Below are 22,415 nucleotides of genomic sequence, written 5' to 3'. Positions count from 1 at the left end.
TTCCAGTTATTTCCTGTGCCTCAATTTCGGAGGCGATTGATTTACTGCGGATTTTCAGCCCTTCTTGGGTACTTTCAATTGTATGGCTGTCAGAACAAGTTTCTTGTGTCTTAGTACTTCCTTTGTTATGGATCGGTACTTGGGTTGCCCAGCAGAGGTTTAAGTCCTTTATCTTTATCCTCTCTATGGATTTATTCAATACTGGGCTCATACGTTGGTCCGGTCTAGGGGTTGAGTGGCTATATGGAGACACCTTATGTGCCAATTCATACATACTTATGTCTGAATTGTGGCAGGCTTCGTTGTTGGATTGGGCCGAGTGGCTTCCCGTTGTTGATTGCTCTTGAAATATGGCATGGGTTGATGTTAATGGTGTTAATGGTGTTGATAAAATTTTGTCGTCTTTATTCTCATTTTTTATTTTGGGCGGGGAGCTTGTTTTATTTCCTTCATGCTGGTCGCCCGTAATATTAGATGATCCTGTGTGGTTTGTTAGTAATTTCTCCTGTGCTTGCCCTTGAGTTATGTTGTGCATTTTATTATCCTTTTTATTCTCCTTGTGCACCTGGGCTTGAAATTGGAAAATGTTTTTCACAAGGCTAGCATTTGTGCGCTTATGCGTCTCCTCTGTTTCGTTGGCCTTATCGGTGTTCATGATTTGGGCATTCCGAGGAGTCCTTGGTGCTGTTGGTACTGCTGGCCTTATTTCAGTTTTTTTTGGCGACATTGGTTTTTGCAAGCCTATTGGGGTATTTGGTGGTGCATAAAGTGCTGTTGCTGGGTCTTTCAGAAAGGCAAATCTGCCAGATCTTGCTGAAGAATGGATATGCAGGCGGAATTAGTAGTGCAGATGAGTTCCCATCCGCTAGGCCGGCGGGAGATTTGGTTTTGGCCTTAGCTTTTTTCCTTGGATTCTTGGGTGGGTTTGTACGTGTTCTCCCCGACCTCATTCCCTTTGTTTATTTTATTTTGTTTATCCCCTGTCTTCTTCACTCCGCTTCCCGTTCCACTTCCCAAGCCTGTCTGTGTCCTCAGTCGGAACAGCTGCCGTCAGGGAGATGGCGCAGTAAGTACTATTGCGGTGTGTGGCCGAGAGACTAGTCCCACTCTAGAGATGGAAAAATGGGTGAGTTCTTACAGAAAGTCTTATAGAAAGTCCTTATTGGCAGTTGCTTTTTTTTTTTTTTGTAGTTCTTTTTTTTTTTTTGCAGTTGTTTTTTGTTGTTATTGCCACTTGTAACTGTGGTGCCAAATAACGCAGATATCGCCTAAATAGTGCCAAGTAAGGCAGCTGGTGCTAGTGCCTCTCACCTTGTGTCCTGTGGGCGCTGGTACTGCCGCTGGATGATGCTGATGATGCTGTTGTGATCCGCTGTCCGCCGTCTGCTACCCCCTTTCTTGTGTCCACAGATACACAGGTGCCACCGGGGGATAGCAGGAATACCGCTAGGCAGGGCCAGGGTCAAGAAGGTTCTGTCAGCCCGGTCAGCCCCTGACAATCCCCCCCGAGCTCCGTCAGCTACACCTCCCACGCCACCTACTTCGACTGTGTTCACTCTCCCTGTAACCGCCGGTGTTTCCAGTTTCTGGTTATGGTGAACTGAGACGGCGGTGGTGGTGGTGGCTAGGGGGGGTCCGACTGCTGAGGTCCTGGTGGGATTTGGAGGCTCTGAAGGGGACTTAGCAGCCCCTGCCGCAGCTCCTGTCACGGGAGCAACGTTGTTCAGCAAGGGACAGTGTCTAGTGGATTTTGGCCGCGTTGGCTCCTGCCACGGGGATAAGTGTTTAAAGCAGCACCGGCCACATTTAGAAGAATCTTGCTGCTCCTGCCGCGAAGATGATATTATGGCGGCTCCGGCCGCGTCGGCAAGTCTTACAGCTCCTGCCGCGGGGGTAGTGATTTAGTGGCTCCGACTGCATTGAAAAGAAGTTAGTGATAGCGATGGCAATGCTTGGCAGCTCGCATTCAGGTGGGATGAAGATAACCCGCTGGTAAGCGTCCTTCGCTGCTGCTTGCTGCTGCTGCTGAAACTGGAACAGGAACAGGAACTAACGGCGGCTGACTGCAAAACCTGGGCTGGACCATGTGTTGTTTAGGATCACAGATCTACCGCCAGCATGTGAGGGTTGCATCAGTCATTAATCATCATTTGTCCTCAATCAAACTGAATTATGTAGGGTCTGAGGACAGTTTGACATTCTGCCATATTTAGACATCTCTGCTTACCTGGCAGAGAAAAGTCACTGAAACAGTGGCTTTTCTGGTGGCACTGCAGCTTTGCTGAGTGGCCTCCATGTTTAATGTGACCTCATAGCAAATATTTTTGTTTTTGAAAAACAAATGTTCACAGAGGGAGTCTACTTTTGAAAAATTAAAAAACAATTAGCCCTACGACCCCGGACTTTTTCTCCCAGTATGTGAGGTTCATTTGTATATTTTTTCGCCAAGCTTTTTATGGCATTCCCAAACAGGAAAAAAGGAACCAGAATGTTCACCCTAAACAGAGCAAATGGTTTGCAGCACTTAGACTGATGACCCAATATCGGTCTAAGGTTTCTGTCGGGGGAGCCAGAGCTGTCTCTGTCACAAGAAGGATGACGGTTTACCTAACTCTAAATAGAGCAGGCAGTCCAAGAATTTGGCAGATAGGGTAATCCACTACTTTTGTGGTGTAGTACTGCCTGGTAAACCTTAAATGAGGCTGTAAGTCTGATACTCCTTGGAGCATTATCTATTCACCTACTCTTTGGGTGCCCTGGAGACAAGGTCACCCTATCTTTTCAGACACCTCTCTTACAGGATGCATATTTCAATTAGACACACTTTGTCATATCCAATGTAAGCATTTTGTGATCCTTCAGATCATGTAATGCATTATGCATTCAGTCAAACAGTGGATACCACCCCACTGTACGGTAAGTCCAAGGTACCTGTATTCCCATGTTTCGATACAGATTTAGTAACTACAAAAATTACCCTTTCTAAAGAGGTGTTCTTATTTTTCACTCACTGTCACTATGTGTCCATTGTCCATGCACAACTGTCCTTGGAAATGGTTTAATATGATGATAAACACTACAAATACAAAACTCTGACACATGCATCTCTCATGTTCCAAACTAATGAAAACTGTTTAATGATAATAAATAAATAAATACCTGGCTAGAAAGGGACTGCATATTTTGGATGTGATCACCTGACTCCGAAGGGGGATCCTTCGAATGGGCACGGTAACCCAAATATGAGGTGATCTAAAAGGAAACAGATATTAAAAGAAAGAATTTTAAAACATTGTACCTGTACAATGGTCAACATACTCTTGCCTCAAGTTTTTGCAACACATTATTTCAAAATGTTTCAGCTGTAATTGCAAGCTCAGGCATAGAACTTTGATACAATACTCGGCTGAGGTATGGAAGCATATTTCTGCTGCAATTAGCTTAAGTATGCGTTCCGAGAAAAACCGAATGACTGCCAAATGACGAGACAGGTGTAAATATCCATGGACCGACGGAAAGCAATTGCACTGAAGTAGCCAAGATTTGCAACTTGATGATTTGGTGATCAATGTCCAGAACAGTAGAAGGATGAACAACAGAATTCTTTAATATGGCTTTGTGTGAAAAGGGTTACTTATAAAAAGAATGACAAACTGACTACCTCTGAACAGTTATGGGGCTCACATGTGATTGGATGATTACATGAAGAGGAAGACCTGCTTACAGATTGACCGCCTCGACATACCTAGTTTACTAATATAACATATTGGAGAATATTCACTTTTTATGCCCATACCTATAGCTCTCATATGGTCTTAGATCAATCCATGGTCTGCTGACTTTGTATATTTCCGATGATAATTGTACTTGGGTTTTTTAAAATCTACAAACTAGGACAGTATAAACTGACTACCAAACACCCCACAGAGCTAGCTCCACAATCTGAAGCCTACAATGCAGATTTGCTCTTAAGTATGGGCCTACTGGTTATCTCCCTGGACTACCACGATGTGTAATGGGGATCAGCCATATACACCTGGAGGTTAATGCTCTTTTTTATTTTTTATTAAGACATAGAAGTTACAATTAGTCATGTACACACATTAGGTTGTGATTAAATTTGCCTATCCGATGGAACTATAATCTTTTCCTTTATCGTAATGTTCTTTTGTTTTATTTTCCCTGTTCTTATTTGTTATAAATACAAGATTGTAGAAAACATATATTGTATATACAGTATTATACTGAACTTGAGGAGTGAGGATTGTGTGCCTAGTTACAAATTACAAACTGGGTCTCTTAGTGACTCCAGCTTTGCAATGTCTCCAGACATTTCGCTGAAATCTATGCCCATTCATATAAGGCTACAGTCATGAATTCTGGAGGCCAATAGATCTACCGGATGTGACCTATCCCTTGGCAGTCAGCAAGTGTACCTTTGTTCCTGGATAAATGAGCTTGCAAGTCAGAGTTGGTAGATGCCGGGTGGCGGGGTGGAGGTATGGTGGTTAATGCTTCTGTTGCTCATTAAACTTTATCTTGGGATTTCTATTTAATATTCAAATTTTGAAATTGTTGTTGAATAAAGGATTGCATCCTTTATCAACACAGAGATAAATTTGCCCCCAGCTAAGTACCAACGCTTCCCATTTCCAACGGGTTCTCTAAGGCACGACTATCATCCATACTTTTCAATTTGTACAAAGAGCCATGTAGGTGTAGTAGCAGACTAAACCTAGATATGTACAAAGACCACATTCTATAATGACATTAATACCTTAAAATGTGCCTTTTCCAAAATTGAAGTAATGATGGCCTTCCTCAAATTGAATACCTTGAAAACAGGCTTCGTCTTATTCAACTATTAAGAATCATATGTACCTTTCCAAACCCGGCTTACCTTGGGTAAAAAGATAGTTTTCATGCAATAACTGGCTCTGCTTTCAATCCTTGTGTAAGTTCTGTTTACCTTTCACCTTCAGCATATACATCTCCACCGTCAATGCCATCTATCAATGTCACTTTATTAGTAAAGTCAAGCCTATACTCTTTTCAACAAACTGTAGATTGGCAGTACACGCTCTTGATGGAAAGAATACTCTGCACCTTATTCTACCACACTTAAATCCCCATGGGTTAATCAACCAGCATCAGTTTTGAGGCAAAGAAATCTGACATGGTACAGCCACTTCAGAAATCACTGGCAGAAAAGATCGAATCCAAGTTTTCTGAAAATCAGTGCAGCTCATTAAAGCTCAAGAATAAGTATGGGACTTTGCCAATCCCACAGAACTGAAGTTTAGCAGAACCCAAGCTGTTTGCAAGACTGAACAGTTCAAAAGTATAATTTATTTTAAAGAAAAGTCTGTTTTACTGCCCTACAATCTGGAAGTCAATCTCTCTTCTCGCCTAAGTTATACTGCTCCCTTTCTGCTTCCATTCAAGATAGAACCTAAAAACAAAGTACAATTTAGGGAAATTCTGGCACACAATGGGCTTTTATCCTATCCTGCACCACAACTGCCTATCAAGGATTCCCTTGAAACAAATCAACGAAGGTGGCAATTTTCTACATGTACTTCAGTGGTACAATTTCAGACAAGGGTGCTTGCAGACACTCTGGGTGCTGGGCAAATGGGAGAGTAACTTATGACAGCAAAGGGAAGGCCACTGAAGGAGCTAGGAACATCATCAGACTTAGCAGTGGGGAATACAGCTTTTATTATTTCCCCTACCCGGCCAAAAGAGGTCTGGGGGTAGGGAGGGAGGAGCCAAAAAGAGGAACAGTGTTGATAATGATAAAAACAATGCCAATGCTTATAATGGTACACTCGCATACATGAAAGAAATTGCATTATCATTTAATTTGCCATTCATGAACTCTCCATCAACCATGACTCAGAAATATGTGATCAGGCACGCTCTGCAACCTAAGCGCGGGGTAGCTGATTGACAGTTCACAGGTGGGGTGGCACGTAGCTAGCAGACAAACGTGGTAACAGGAAACCCAGGTCCATCCCCCAGATAAGTGCAGCGACATCACAATAGTCCAGAGAAATTGGCCCCAATAAAGCACACATGCACAGAGGGATGCGCGCCTTTCCATAAGACCATAAAGTCAGATGCCACACGGAGTTAGGAGCACGAGGCCAATCAGGGCACAGCACTCACATTACACGCAGTGATCACACGCTCCTCATGCAGGACATCTGGACACATTAGCCACTGGCCCACACGCCTGCCCGCCTGCATTTATCAGGGACCTTTTATTTACGACTCCACAGACAAAGCTTACATTCTTTTAACAAACAAGGTTAGCCAGATTTACTTTTATTTTTTATAAAGAACAAGGGTACCCAAAGGAGCAATAGGTAAGGGATCTTGGGTGCATATATTATTTCAAGGAACAATGGTCCCTAACAGTTGGCGGATAGTGAAAAAATAAATATAGATCAAAATTGAAATCCATATAATCTGTCCAGCCCGACAGGGTTTAATAACACAATTAGAAGTATAGTCAGTCAATCTCGTACAATATCAAGGGGGAACACAGCCTGTGTCCTACTACTGTATAGAGACAATAGTGACATATACAAACAAGTGAGGCAAGAACGGACGGTCTGCATACAATCCAAGTTTTGCAGACTATTGCAAGAAGATCACTTTTGTGATTTTAACTAATAATACAATCAAATCATCAAGTGTAAATCGTCGACGGCGTTTCGATCCCCTTTAAGGCATAGCGGGATCATCATCAGGATATTTAAAATCCATGCCTTTATATAAAAAGCCAGAGTCAAGCCCAAACATATAGTTAAACCATACAGACATAATCACAAAACAATAGATTTAAGGGAAAAAATGGGATGGGTAGTGAGAAGAAAAGGGTTAAGAAACATTATAATATGTATTCAAATATACAAAACACAAAGAACATTATCATATGAAAACAATACATATAATGACATGTCTGCTAAAGTAAATACAGCTAAGGTCAAGCGGTGAGACAATTAACTGTAATAGTGCTTGTGAATACATAACTGCAGGAAGCTTCAGTTAACAAAGCTGGGCGATCACGTGATCGAAGGCATGCGATCTAGTAAGACTAATGGAGGGCTTGGATCGGAAACCACGGCGGCCATCTTATAATGTGATCTATGCAATTGTATGTCCTTGCAATTTGATATATATATAGGACAGACTACCCAAAAGGCTCGCCTACATATTGGCCAACACAAGAGCAGAGTTTGGTGTAAGACACCCAACGCGCCCTTAGTAGATCACTTTGGTGAGCTGGGTCACCGTGAATCGGACTTGAAATGGACAATTATCGATGTGGTGAAAAGTCCGCCCAGAGGAGGAGATTTGAGCACACTACTGAATAAAGAGGAGTTGAAATGGATACTCCGGACCAAAAGTATCCACACTGGCCTCAATCGCCTTGAGGACTGGACTACACCACTCCATGGTTATCAGAAGACTCACGGTTATCAAATCTGTGAATAAAGTACTCGCTGCTCTTTATTCCAAAGAACTCAGAGATTAACATAACATGCTCTGTAAGTGTAATACCAGTATGTAAGGTGCATTCTGGATCTTATCTTAATTCGCTGACTCGCAGAACAACATAAAAAAAATGCTTTTCTGTATCAAAACAACTCCATGATCCATGTAAGAGGGTCTATGATTGCAAAAAGATTAACTGAAGTGCACTTTGGTATCGTCAAACCTGACTCACAGGGACACCTTAAAAAAAAGATTGTTTTTGAATCAATATGAAATACCTAGCATCTACACTCACAATTTTTAAAGTATGTCTTTAGGTAACAGATACAATATAATTTATTTTTAGAGGCTAAACCTGTAATTCTCCATCCAGGGTCAGTTCTTATTTGAAATTGCAGAATGGCATGCCGAACTTGTTTATGAGGGAGCTCATACAGATAAAAGAAAGTCTCAAAATCATCCAAGCTTTTACGCAGGGGACCAACTGACAGCCTCCTTGACATAAGGTAGTCCCAGTCACTTGCTAGGGTACCTTCCTGTACCCCACTGCAGAGAATACTCTTCACCTGAATCAACGTAAGTGTATCATCATTCTTAAAAATGTCAACTTCTAAGCCAGTATTTCAAAAGGGATTGAGAAAATTCTTCAGAACGTTTCATAGTAATGTTGAATGTCAGAGAAGAATGTTTTCCATTATTTGAGACACATTTAATATTTATTTATTTAATGCGATTTTTAGAGCGCGCAAATACCCTGGAGGGTGTCTTGGCGCTAGCGTAACAGAACTCTTCCTGTGAAGAAAAATGGTAATTTATGCTGAAAACAACCAAGTCTTGAGTTTCTTTCTGAAGTTAATGAGCGTAGGAGCGGTTTTAATATGGAGGGGTAACGTATTCCAAAGTTTGGCTGTCGCTGTGGTAAAACATCTGTCTCCCCAATTGGCCCTTCTTGTACGTGAAACCCTCAACAGATGGGCTGATGATGAACGTAGAGTTCTTGAATGCTCAAGCGGGCAGAAGGCTTTTTTTAGAAATAGTGGGCCTAGATTATTGATGGCTTTGTAGGCTATGCATAAAGCCTTGAATTTAATCCGACTCCTCACTCGGAGCCAATGCAGCTGTCGGATGTAAGGGGAAATGGATGTGAATTTGGGGATGGTTAGTAGAGTCCTGGCCGAGGCATTTTGCACCGTCTGCAGTCTGTTGAGGACCTTTTCTTGGGCGTACAGTAATAGGGCATTGCAGTAATCTGTTCTCGAGAACACCAAGGTACTAATTAGAGTCTTGCCCGCAGACGGAGGTAGATATGGAAGTAGTTTTTTATCCTTTTTAAAATATAAAAGGATGAGGAGACCACAGAGTTGGCATGTTGGAGGAAAGTCATTTTATTGTCAAATATGACTCCTAAATTGCGTACCTTGGCTACCGGTTGGGGGGGCCCTCCCATCTGAGGTGGCCACCATTGGGGGGACCAGCTAGGTTGCAAGTTCCCGAATGTCATCACCTCTGTCTTGTCAGAGTTTAATTTAAGACAGTTAGATGACATCCAGAAACTTATTGCCTTCATTCCCTCTTGGAAGTTAGCCGCGACCGAAGTACCATCATTGCATACATATAACACCAGTTGGGTGTCGTCCGCATAGGTTGTTAGGGCAATTCCATAAGATTTTATAACCCTCGCTAAGTCCGAAACATAAATGTTGAAAAGTGTCGGACTTAGCGAGGAGCCCTGTGGTACTCCGCAAGGGAGAGAGAAGGTCTGGGAGGTGTAATTGCCCATCTTAACTGTCTGAGGACGGTTGGCCAAGAATGAGGCAAGGAGTTCTTTAGCTTTGTTTTTTATTCCTAAGGCCGAGACACGGTCGATCAAGGTGACATGATCGACTGTGTCAAAAGCTGCGGAGAGATCTAAAAGTATTAATACCGCGGATCCTCCCTTGTCCATTGTAGTTCTTATCTCATCTGCTGCTTTGAGTAGCGCTGTCTCCGTTCCATGACCTTGTCTAAACCCAAATTGGGTGTCGTCAAGTAAATTGTTATCGTTTATAAATTTCGAAAGTTGTGGGTTCATGATTTTTTCGAAAATCTTTGCAGGGAAGGGAAGACAGGCAATGGGTCTGTAGCTGGCGGGAAGAAGAGGGTCCAAAGTGGGCTTTTTTAAAAGTGGCTTAATAATAGCCTCCTTCCAAACAGATGGATAGGTGCCTGTTAGGAACATTGCATTACAAATTGTGGTCAGGGCAGGAGAGATGGCTTCCGGGATGAGATTAAGGATAGCGGGTGGACACGGGTCAAGGGGAGACCCCGATTTAGTGCAAACAACAAGATGTCGGATATGTTCCTGCGTAGTCGCTTCGAAAGCCAGAAAGTTTAGTGCCTTATTGGTAGGGGATGCCATAGGGGTAGGAGAAGGGGAGGAGTGGGAAAAGGTCGAGAAGATGGAACTAACTTTATCCTCGAAGAATTTGGCTAAAGAATCCGAGAGAGACTGTGATCCTTCTAATCGCGGAGCAGGGGGGTTGGACAAAAAGTGACCACCTGAAATAGTTCTCCTACAGAGTTTTTCGCCTGGTTGATTTGGGATGTGTAGTAGAGAGTTTTTTCTGCTGCAATGCGTTTTTTATAGTTGGAGAGGGCGTTTTTATAGGTCGTTTTATCGGCAGGGCTGAAATGGCGGCGCCACTGCCTTTCCAGGTTCCTGCAGTATTGTCTCTGCAGTCGTAGGGGTTCCGTGAACCAAGGGGCTGAGGGGAGTTTTCTACTGCGGTAAGAGGTTTTAATCGGAGCTAACTTATTACAAGCTGTAATACTAAAGAGAAACCCGAATGCTTGTGAACATGCTAAAAACCTCCAAGATTGAAGGCCTCACTGGATCCTAGAACCTAGTGGGAGTCCCAAAGAACAAGTTATTTACCTTCACCATGTAACCGCTGATTCCTCACCTTCTGTCTATTCCTCAGGTGTGAGGCTGGATTCAGAAAATTTTGAGCAGTACCTCTGCATCCGGTAGATAGCTCCATGTGTCTCCTCACTGACGAGGTTACACTACAGAAATTATATGTGAGGCCACGATAAGTGCTTGTGGCACTGTGAGAAGCTGTTCTGGTATATGATGTCCACTAATTAAATTGGGCACCTTGCACTAGTCCAGACAACCCCTATGGTGCTTTAAGAGGTCTCAGACAACCTTATAAAGCTCACCTAGTGGTAGCTGTGGAGAGCTGCCATCAGGCTTAGTCTTGAAGGAGTGTAAAGCAGCTTGTTTTACCAGAATGCAATCTTATAGTATTGATTAAAAGAAAAGAGAACCACACAGTAGTTTTTAAAAATATGTATTTATTATATCACACTATCTAGTACGTTACAGTATCTCCCACTTGGAGATCGACACAAAGCTCACAATACTTCAGCAAAGAAATGACAGTGAATAGCACTAATACACAGTGGGCCCCACGGGGGACCAAACCATATACTAAGAAAGTGGTATAAGAACCATGACTCCAGTCAGGACAATGTCGAGAGGATGTAGAATTGCTGGTACCCCAAGGAACCACCCAAGGTGAGTAGATAGGGACCCCACGGAGTGCGTGTGCAGTGTGTGAACACGACTGCGTGCTCCGTACAAGTCTATGTGTAAGTCGCAGCTGGAATTTTAAAGATTAAGGACCCTTCCCAGTGGACTTCGAAGAAACCCTTTGGACGACAGCAGGTTGGAGAGCCACCCCACCCGTTGATACCAAAGTACCCAAGTTACCTATCCCAGGGGAGCCGGGTGCATAGGTGTGATGTGGCGTCAGGAACCGTAGTCGAACCCAATGGAGGACTTCAAGAAAGTGCAGTTGCTGAAAGAGAAGAAATTGTTTGTTGCAATCCAACCGTGGATTCTTGTTGAAGAGTACCTGAAATCAGAGGGGACAGAGTCTGGGTCACTTGAGAGTGACCAGGGGCCTGCTAGATGAATGCCCACCAATGTTGGCTGCTTCAGGATAGTTGATGGTGATCTGGACTCTGCTGCTGCGGGGACCAGGCGACATTGAGGATGACCAGGAGCCGGATATGAGCTGTCCCACGAAGCATGTTGAGTGCTGAGGTGTCGGTGTCTGGCAGGAGCACCCACAAGCCTTGGCAAAAGCAACCAACGCAGGAAGTCAAGGAAGTGTACAGTTCGGACCAGCAAGGTCCAGGAGACTCACCAAAACCAGGGAAGTCAGGGCAAGCCCCCCAGAGCAATCAGGGGAGTCCAAGGAAAATAGAGATGACCCTCAATTGGACCCACAGGCCGGAGGCACAGAAGTCGCGACAGGACCTCGAGCAGCTTCACAAAACAACAGGCCACGGAGCACACAGTGCGAAGTGGTTGAAGATCTTTGTGGAAGAAGTTGCCAGAGGTTGGGGCTACTTGGAGCCCAATGCACTTGCCACAGAATTGCCAACAAGCACATGCACTTGCAAAGGTGCACAGTGCACAGGGGTTCTGGTAATGCAGCTCCCACAAGGGATACTGGCCTCAAACTCGGTGAGAGGGCAGCTCTGGTCTCAAGGGAGGTAGAAACCCACCTCCTGTGTTGTTGAACCCTTCAGAGTCCGTAGGAGCTCAGGATCAGCAGACCGGTCAGCAGCGTTGGGGTGCCTGCGAATGCAGGGGAGTGACTTCTTCACTCCAAGGGAGATTATCTTCAGGTGTCTTGGATGCTCCATGGATCCTGTACGGTGCACAGGCACAGACGATGCAGCAGACTGAGAGGGAGGCGAAGTCAGGCCCAAACGAAGTCCAGATTGCCCAGACGGTCGAAGTGCAGTGGTTTCAGTTCTGAATCTTGTCCACAACGAATCTAAGGTCCTACAGCCAGGTAAGACGTTAAGTACCCTGAGGAAAGGTTTGAGAAGGTTTAGTGGACCAGGGGAGGATCTGGACAGGGGGAGGTTACTCCCATGTCCTTTGTCCAGTTTTGCACCAGAGCGGGAGCCCAAGGCTTCCAGGACTGGTTTGAACTTGACTATGCACGGGGACACCAAATGTGCCCCTCATGCAGACTTTCAGTCGCTGGCAAGCGCACCCACCCAGCCCTAATACACTAAATCATGTCTGGGAGGGAGCTTGGCTCAGCAGCAGGAGGGCATAAATGTGTCTGTGGTTGGCGGCAACCATTTTGTGCTGTCACGGACTAGTATGTTGGTACCGGGAACACCAGAAGCCCCACAAAGATCGCTTCGGACGGTTGGAATCACACCTCCCACACAAGTTACAGGTGTGGGGGTATGATTCAAACATGTTTCATAACCTGGTCAGAGCCGGTCGCTCCACCCGCCGCGTGGCCTACCTCTGGCGTGCCCGGTCTCCGCCGCTGCCCGTTGTGCCTCTGCTGTGCCCTGATCTCGCCTGCCTTCAGTATAGTATCTGCCCTGTTGTCGTTTTTCATTTTGTGCCAGTAATCAGTTTTTTCTCAACGCATTGTGTCCAACCTGTTGTGCCCTGATCCCGTTTTGTGCCAGTAATCTGTTTTTCTCCCCGCATTGTGTCCGCCCTGTTGTGCCCTGATCTCGTTTTGCCCTTTTCTGTTTCTGTGCCAGTAATTATTTTTGTGTCCTCGCCATCTTGTTGCCCTCCACCCCGCTCCCTGCCGCTGCTCCCCAGCGGCCCCACCCCCATTCCCTCCAGCATCAGCGCTCCGCTCCCCTCCGCACTCGCCACCCCGCTCCCACCTCCCAGCTGCTCCTCCCTCGCTCCGCCCCTCCCACAACGCCATTTATGGCGGAGTCCATGCGTACTCGCAGCGTTCACGCGCAGCGGGTGCGCCAATGATGCGCCAAAGGCAAGCCCGCCTACGCCGGACCCCCTGGCCCCCGCCGATGCCATCCCACCCGCCGGACGTACGACACAGCCACCCTCAGCGCACTCAACATCGGCCGCCTCCCCGGCTGCCACCGAGCCACTCCAGGACGCACCCACGGACCCTTCACCTGCCAATCCTGCAAGTTCTCCTGCATCCGGACCTGCAACACCCGCACCCGCCAAGCTGAGCGCCAACAGCAACCACCTGAAGTGCATCCTGCTCAACACCCGCTCCGTCCACAGGCACTCCGTGGAACTATGGAACCTGCTCGACACCACTTCTCCGGACATTGCCTTCCTCACGGAGACCTGGATGAACGCCTCCTCAGCACCCGACATCGCCATAGCCATCCCGGACGGCTACAAGATCCTCCGGAGGGACCGCGTCAACCAGACTGACGGAGGCATCGCCATCGTCCACAAGAACACCATCCGCATCAAGACCAACTCCGACGACACCCTCACAACGGCGAACACCTTCACTTCCAGATACACACCTACCCCAAAACCACACTCAGAGGCACCCTCGTCTACAGATCCCCAGGACCCCGCACACAATTCAGCGAAGACATCGCAGACTTCATCAGCCCACACGCCCTCCCCTCTGCTGACTACATCCTCCTAGGGGACATCAACTTCCACCTGGAGAACAACAACGACAACAACACCACCACCAACCTGCTGGACAACCTCGCCAACCTCGGACTCAAGCAACTGGTGAACACCCCCACCCACTACGCCGGACACACGCTTGACCCAATCTTCTCCTCCAGCAAGCACATCTCCTTCAGCCACTCCACCGGACTCCACTGGACAGACCACAGCTGCGTCCACTTCAGCTTCAGAAAGACCACGACTCACCACCTCCCACAACAGGTTCCCCGCAGGAACTGGAACAAGATCACAACGGACCAGCTTACCACATCACTAAACCAGAACCCTCCCACCAGATCAACGGACCCCAACCAAGCAGCTCTCAACCTCGCACAGTGGATCACCAACTGCGCCGACGACCTCGCACCCCTGAAAACCCATCCCAGCAGGACCGGTAGCAAGAAAGCCCCATGGTTCAACGACAAACTCAAGAACTCCAAGAAGAACTGCCGCACCCTCGAGAAAGCCTGGCGAAAGAACCCAACCGCAGACAACATGACCGCCCTCAAGCACGCCACCCGCAAACACCACCAGCTGATCCACACCACCAAGAAGTCAGCATTCAAGGAACGACTAGACAATAACGCACACAACAGCAAGGAGCTCTTCAGCATCGTCAAAGAGCGCTCCAACCCCAGCGCCGGAAACAACGACATCACTCCCTCACAAGACCTCTGCGACTCACTCGCCTCGTTCTTCCACAGCAAGATCGCAGACATACACAACAGCTTCGGCGAACTGTCCACGCACCCAACCATACAACCAACGCCCCCCACCACCACCCACCGCGCCTGGACCCCAGTCAGCACAGAAGACACCATCCACACGATGAACACCATCCACTCCGGATCTCCAACCGACCCATGCCCCCACCACGTCTTCAACAAGGCCGACTCCATTATCGCCCCCTTACTCCAGGACATCATCAACTGCTCCTTCAACACCGCCACCTTCCCGGAGAGCTGGAAGCATGCCGAGCTCAGCCCCCTCCTGAAGAAACCATCGGCAGACCTCACCGAACTCAAGAATTACCGCCCCATCTCGCTCCTCCCCTTTCCAGCCAAAGTCATCGAGAAGACCATCAACAGACAGCTTGCCGCCTTCCTCGAGACAAACGGATCCCTCGACCACTCGCAGTCCGGCTTCCAAGCCAACCACAGCATCGAAACAGCCCTCATCGCAGCCACTGACGACATCCGAACCCTGCTCGACAACGGGGAAACAGCGGCCCTCATCCTCCTGGACCTCTCCACAGCGTTCAATACTGTCTGCCACCGCACCCTAGTACAACGCCTCAGCAAGGTCGGAATCTAAGAGAAGGCACTGGAGTGGATCATCTCGTACCTCGCCGGAAGAACCCAGAGAGTCTGCATCCCCCCGCTCAGATCCGAGGCCACCGAAGTCATCTGCGGCGTACCACAAGGATCATCACTCAGTCCCACCCTCTTCAACGTGTACATGAGACCCCTCGCAGCCATCGCACGCCATCATAGCCTCAACATCATCTCCTACGCCGATGACACCCAGCTGATCCTCTCCTTCACCAACGACCCCGACATCGCCAGAACCAACCTACACGAAGGGATGAAAGAAGTAGCCGAGTGGATGAAGAACAGCCGCTTGAAACTGAACTCAGACAAGGCGGAAGTCCTCATCCTTGGATCATCACCGTCCGCCTGGGACGACTCCTGGTGGCCCCCGGCCCTAGGCAGCGAACCCAAACCAACGGACCACGCTCGCAACCTGGGCTTCATCCTGGACTCCTCCCTATCAATGACCAGACAAGGCAACGCCGTCTCGTCATCCTGTTTCAACATCCTATGCATGCTCCGTAAGATCTTCCGATGGATCCCCACCGAAACCAGGAAGATGGTCACCCAGGCACTTGTCACCAGCAGACTGGATTACGGAAACACCCTCTACACCGGAACCACAGCCAAACTGAGGAAAAGACTCCAACGCATCCAGAACGCCTCCGCACGACTCATCCTGGACATCCCCCGTCACAACCACATCTCCGGACACCCGAAAGACCGGCACTGGCTCCCCAGTCGGCAAAAGAATCACGCTCCGCCTCCTCACCCACGCACACAAAGCCCTCCACGACCTAGGCCCTAGGTACCTCAACAGCCGCCTGACCTTCTACACTCCCACCCGCCAACTACGATCAACCAGCCACGCCCTCGCCACCGTTCCACGCATTCGAAGAGCCACCATGGGAGGAAGATCCAAGACCGGGAATTCCCTCCCCATCCACCTCCGTCTCACCCAAGACCACCTCTCCTTCAGGAAGCAACTCAAGACCTGGCTGTTTGAGCAGTAGCGGACCCTCCCCAGTCGAGGTTGGAATTGTAGATTAAGGACCCTTCCCAGTGGACTTTGAAGAAACTACGTGGAAGACAGAAGGTTGGAGAGCCACCCCGTCTGTGGATACCTAAGTCCCCAAGTTAGCAATCCCTGGGGAGCCGGGTGCATAGGTGTGAAGGGGCGTCGGAAACAACCGTCGAACCAAATGGAGGACTTCAAGAAAGTGCAGCTGCTGGAAGAGGAGAAAGTGTCAGTTGGAATCCAAATGTGGATTCTTGTTGAGAGTACCTGGAAGCAGAGGGGACAGAGTCTGGGTCACTTGAGAGTGACCTCGGGCTCGGTAGACGAATGCCCATCGATGTCGGGTGCTTCAGAAAAGTTGACAGCGATCTTGACTCTGCAGCCGCGGTGACCAGGCGATGCTGAGGACGACCAGGAGCCGGATAAGAGCTGTCCACGAAGGATGGTGAGTGCTGAGGGGGCAGTGTCCGGCGGGCACACCAACAACCTTGGCAAAAGCAACCCATGCAGGAAGTCAAAAATATCTCCCTCTGTGGAACTGCGAAGCCGGCTGCCCGCCTCTTGGGACAAGGGGAAAAAGAGTAGAAGGAGGCAAAGTAAAGGACAGAAACGAGCGGATAGAGGCAGGATAAAGGTCAGCAATGAGCAAAAACAGACAGAATAGAGGTCAGCAACAAGCAGAAAGAGGAAAAATAATGTTGATAAATGAGCAGAAAGAGGAAGAAAAGAAGTCAGAAACGATCAAAAAGAGGCAAAATAGACATCAAAAAAGTGGAGCAAGAGGCAGAATAATGGTTAGAAATGAGCTGAAAGAGAAAGAATAACAATCAGAAAAGAGCAGAAAGACAAAGTAAAGGTGAGAAACATGCAGAAAGAGGCAGACTAAAGCTAAGCAACGAGCTGAAAAAGGCAAAATATAGGTGAGCAAAGAGCAGGAGGAGGCGGAATAAAGGTCAGAAGCAAGCAAAAAGAGGCAAGAAAAAGGCTTGAAATGAGAGGAGCAGAATAATACTCAGCAACAAGCAGAAAGAAGTAAAATAAAGATGAGAAACGAGCAGAAAGGCAATATAAAGGTCAGAAACTAGAAGAAAAAGGCAAAATAGACATCAGAAACGAGGAGCAAGAGGCAGAATAAAAGTCAGAAACTAGCAGAAAGAGTAAGAATAAAGATCAGCAACAAGCAAAAATACAAAATAAAGGTGAGAAACCAGCAGAAAGAGGCATAATAAAGCACAGCAATGAACAAAAAAAGGCAAACTAAAGGTCAGCAAAGAGCAGGAAGAGGCAGAATAAAGGTCTGAAATGAGCAGGGAGGCAGAATAAAAATAAAGGTCATCAATGAGCAGAAAAAGGCAGAATAAAGGTCAGATATGAGCAGAAAGAGGCAAAATAGAGGTCAGAAACAAGCAGCAGGAGGCAGAATAAAGGTCAGGAGCGAGCAGAGAGAGGCAAAATAATGGGCAGAACAAGACAACATAGAAGGCAGGAGCGAGCAGAGAAGAGGCAGAAAAACAAGGAGAAAATGAGCCTAGGAGGCACAAAACCAAAGGCAGCAGAGAATAGCGGACCGCAGGCAAGCCGGACAGGAGGACCTGCTCCTGTATGCCCCCTACTTTTTGTTTTACTGTGCACCCACTGACAGACCCACTCATATACTCATGCACAGACCCACTCACAGACCACTGACAGACTAACACACTCACATACCCACTCAGAAACTCACACTCACTCACCCACTCAGAACCTCACTCACAGACCCACTCAGAGACTCACATACCCACTCACAGACTCTCTCAGACAATTAATCAATCAGTGTCTTGTAGAGCGTGACTACAAACCCGTTAGGGTCTCAAGGCACTGGGGTAGGGGTGCTGCAGGTCCGTTAAGGTGCTGTGGTTCAGCCGAAGAGCCAGGTCTTAAGATCCTTCCTGAATTGAGGCAGTGACTGTGATTGCCTGAGGTGGAGAGGCAGAGTGTTCCAGGTCTTTGCTTCGAGGTAGGAGAAGGATCTTACTCCGGCTGTGATCTTGCGGATACATGGGACGGTAGCCAGGGCCAGTTGGTCAGAGTGGAGGTCTCTAGTGGGTTAGTGGAATGTGAGGCGTTGGTTGAGGTATGCAGGTCCACTGTTGTGTAGAGCTTTGTAGGCGTGTGTGAGGATACTCACGCACCCAATCAGACTTATGCACCTACTCACAGATCCAATCGGACACTTACGGACCCACTCACAGACCCAGTCTGATACACAAAAACACTGACAGACCCACTCAGAAATTTGCACACCCACTCACTCACCACTCAGACTCCAACACCAGCTCACCTACCTATACAGCTACTCACACTCACACACTTTCAAAGGTTACTGGTTACAGTTAAATAAAATTTAAAAACCATCGAAATTCACTGGAAAAAAACAAAGGTTACAGGGACATTATAATTAGGAAATAGAATTTTTTTAAAGCTTCGAAATTCACTGAAAAACAAGCATTTGCAATGCAATAGGTCTCGCATTAGGAAAGTTTGAGCTAGTGGCATTGTAAAAGACAAATTTTGTATTTATTTTTATTTTTGAAAATAGCGAAATTAATAACTTTGTCATTTACAATGCCAATAGTTATAACTTTAGCAAATGAGACACCTATAGCATTTGTAATGAAATATCTGTTGTATTTACGTGACTTACATGTATTGATATTACAAATAACAATGGTTTTTAATTTAAAAAAAAATAATACTTAAATAAAAGTTTTATGTAATTTATAATGGCAATAGCTTAAACTTTTGTGGTAACAGAAATGATTGTTGGTTGTGCATTGTATGTGCCATACAATAATATTGCATAGCAGATAAACTTTTCAATAGGCGTGTGATGAAGGGTTGTCAAAAAGCATAGCTTAACATTTGTAGTCGATTGTAAATTACCAGTCTTTTGTTAGCAGCTTGTTGAGAGCTCCTCATAATTTGTATGTTGCTCCGCTGGCGCAGGTAGCTGCCAGTTTTGGTCTTACAATAGTGTCATACGCCGATGACACACAGTTGGCTGTGTCACTTAATGGCGACTCCAATATGAACGCCCCCACCTTTCAGGCAGCCCTAAAAGCTGTCGCCGGCTGGATGGCGAATAATCGTTTACAACTTAACGCCACCAAGACGGAGGTCATTCTCTTCGGTAGGGACAGCGAGCTCTGGGGAGACCAATGGTGGCCTCCTGAATTGGGTCCTGCTCCCACTCCTGTAGCCGAAGTCAGAAATCTGGGCGTATGGCTTGATGATCAACTGTCTTTTATTCCTCACATCAAGCGTGTCGCGGGAACTTGTTTTGGCGCTCTACAGTGCCTACGGCCTATTTTTAAATTCTTTGACGCGGACACCAGGCAGATCATAGTCCAAGCTCTGGTTTTGACCAGATTGGACTATGCCAGCTCCCTGTTTCTGGGAGTTAATCAAGCTGAGCTAGCCCGCCTTCAGCGGGTACAAAACGCGGCGGCCAGGATGCTGGTCGGCCTCCCTAAATTTGTTTCTGCTCGCAGCACTATCCACAACCTCCACTGGCAGACCACTCTTGGGGTGCCAGAATTGGTCTCAGATGGTGCGCCAGGCTCTAACTATGAGGAGCATTTATTTACTCCTTCCCTGGCACCACGGAAAACATGCTGAAAAGAGTGCTGCATTTTTTTAAATAAAAGAAAACAGAGTCAGTTAGCTGTCCTGTGATGGGCCATCAGCAGCATCCTTTATGTCATTCATGCCCCGTGTAGTTGTCAGAGTGATGGGTGGGAAGATCCGAAGAATCCTCAAAGTCACTCACACCGTGTGTACTTTTACACGTTTAGAGAGACTGACTACTGAATTTAAATGAAGTGTAAATTGTTAAACATGTTCAGAGCTGCGCATTTTATAGAAATACTGGCAGAAAATCACTGTCATTCTGTGGGGTGTGACCTGATTTTTAATGTTTTTTACGTGAGTCGGTGCAGCGTTAACAAGCTCTGGCAATGCCGCAGAGGGGGGCTGGGGAGAGCATTCCTTTGAGGTCTAAAGCTCTCTGCATTGCTGTGACGGGTCTGATGCGATGATGCGAGGCACAGACTGGTTTGTGACATGGCTGGTGTGGCGGGGGAGCGGAAGGGATTTCTTTGAAGTCTGATGCCGAGGCTCGCGAAGCAAATGGCAAGCGCGCGCACGGAGCACTGCACTGTGCGTAATCCGCCTGCCAAAGCCCTCTTGGTAAGCTTTCCTAACGCACCTCTAAATGTCTCAACAGCTGCAATGCGCAAGCGCATTGGCAGGTCGAGATCTAAAAAGCAAAGTTTACAGAAAAGTTATAGTTAGGCTCATATTTCCCTCATACTAAACCATTTAAATTCAGGAGTTATAGTTACCTGAGCTAACTATTACTTACACACCCGCAATGCACTGCTTATGACCTCCTATCACTCAGGACTAGGGGTGGGCGGAATTTGCATAATCACGTTACGCAAATCTCCGTGAAACAGTAGAAAATCTCACGAACAGGCAGATATTCCGCGAACACACGGAATTGCTTGTTTGCTGTGCATTTTTACTGTTCGCAATCGCTGTTTGCGTGCTCGGGGGGAAATATCTCACGAACCCGCATTTTGAGAACGCGAAAAAGCAAAACATTTCGCGAAGTTGCGGAACGCAGAATTTTGGGCAATTTTGCGTTCTCCGCAGAACGCGAAATCACCCAAATTCTGCAAGCGGAACGGAATTTACCGCTCAGGCATACTCAGGACATGGTCAGTGACATCACCGAGGACATCATTGATCACATCATTGATGACATCACTGCCCACTCATACACCCACTCACACCCCCATACAACCTCTTGTACACACCCAAACACACTCACATACTCATTCACACTTCCATACACCTGACAGAAACTCATTCACTCATTACGCCACTCACTCAATCACACAGCCACTCACATACCCATACAGCTATACACACACCCACAAATGCAACCACTCATATATCCATTCATACACCCACAGTCACTCACTCACCCATACAGCTACTAACAGAGCTACTCACTCACTGATACAGCCACTCACCCATCCATAATCATGAAAGAGCTTACCAGATTCATCGCCACATTTACATCGCTAGACAAGGCGCAACCTTCCATTAAGAAGGTTTTCCACCCTAGAGTTTTTGGCGGGCCGGCTGTGGCAGAAGGCTTTCGGCCGGCGGCTTCTTCACCCAAGGCCCTCAAAAAGACGGCAAGAAAACCCAAGATTCAGGCAGACAGGAGTTCTTCCAGTCAAGACGAGGCTACAGAGGCTGCGGTGGCAGAGGAGCAGTCTGAGGCCAACCTCTGGCCACCTCAGGTGAGCCTTTCACCCCTTCCACATCTAAAGGTGGGAGGCAGGTTGGCGGTTTTCGTGTACAATTGAAAGGCTAGCACCTCCGAAGCATGGGTGTTACAGACCATAAAGGGTTTCAAATAGAATTCTACATTTCCCCTGTGCAAGAGGTTTGTCCCCAGCCACTGGTTTTTGCATGCGATCAGACCGACCTCATTGATCAGGAGGTGGCGGATCTGCTGCAAAAAGGAGAGGTTGTTTCCACACATTTTCACCCAAGGGGTTTCCTCAGTAATGTCTTCCTGGTAGACAAGACAGACGGGGGCCAAAGGCCGGTAATAAATCGGAGGTAGTTCAACCAATGGCTGGTCTACCGCCATTTCAAAATGGAGGGCATCCATCTGCTGAGAGATCTCCTTCAACACAAGGATTGGATGGCCCGACTGGATCTGAAGGACTCGTACTTGGCATCCTTCAGATCCAACGTCGCTTCTTGCAGTTTCTGTGGAAAGACCAGGTGTTTGAGTTTGCCTCCCTCCCTTTCGGTCTGTCCTCTGCCCCGTTGTACTTCAACAGTGTTCTAAAGCCAGTGTTTAAAACACTAAGAGCCAATGGTTTTTGCCTCATGATTTATTTGGACGACATTCTCCTCTTGGAGCAATGTCCTCATCGTCTCTCACAACAGTAGCAGGAGACAGTAGACCTCCTTGAGAACCTGGGGTTCGTGATCAATGCCAAAAAGTCGCTTCGGACGCCTTCCAAGG

At 47.1% G+C, this 22,415-nt stretch overlaps 1 protein-coding gene across 1 annotated transcript in view; it reads right to left on the bottom strand.

Annotated features, from left to right (window-relative positions):
* SEC31B (SEC31 homolog B, COPII component) overlaps positions 1-22,415 on the bottom strand; it is a 1,335,991-nt gene that overhangs the window by 936,756 nt on the left and 376,820 nt on the right. Inside the window, exon 9 of the mRNA XM_086922250.1 lies at positions 3,160-3,252. Coding sequence (XP_086778376.1) covers positions 3,160-3,252 — 93 coding nt within the window. The remainder of the gene's footprint in view (positions 1-3,159; positions 3,253-22,415) is intronic.

Source organism: Lissotriton vulgaris, chromosome 5 (genome assembly GCF_964263255.1).
Source record: "Lissotriton vulgaris chromosome 5, aLisVul1.2, whole genome shotgun sequence".
In the NCBI taxonomy this organism is placed as follows: Eukaryota; Metazoa; Chordata; class Amphibia; order Caudata; family Salamandridae; genus Lissotriton; species Lissotriton vulgaris.
The sequence above is the reverse complement of the archived record's forward strand: the minus strand, read 5'-3'. Positions and strand labels throughout refer to the sequence as shown.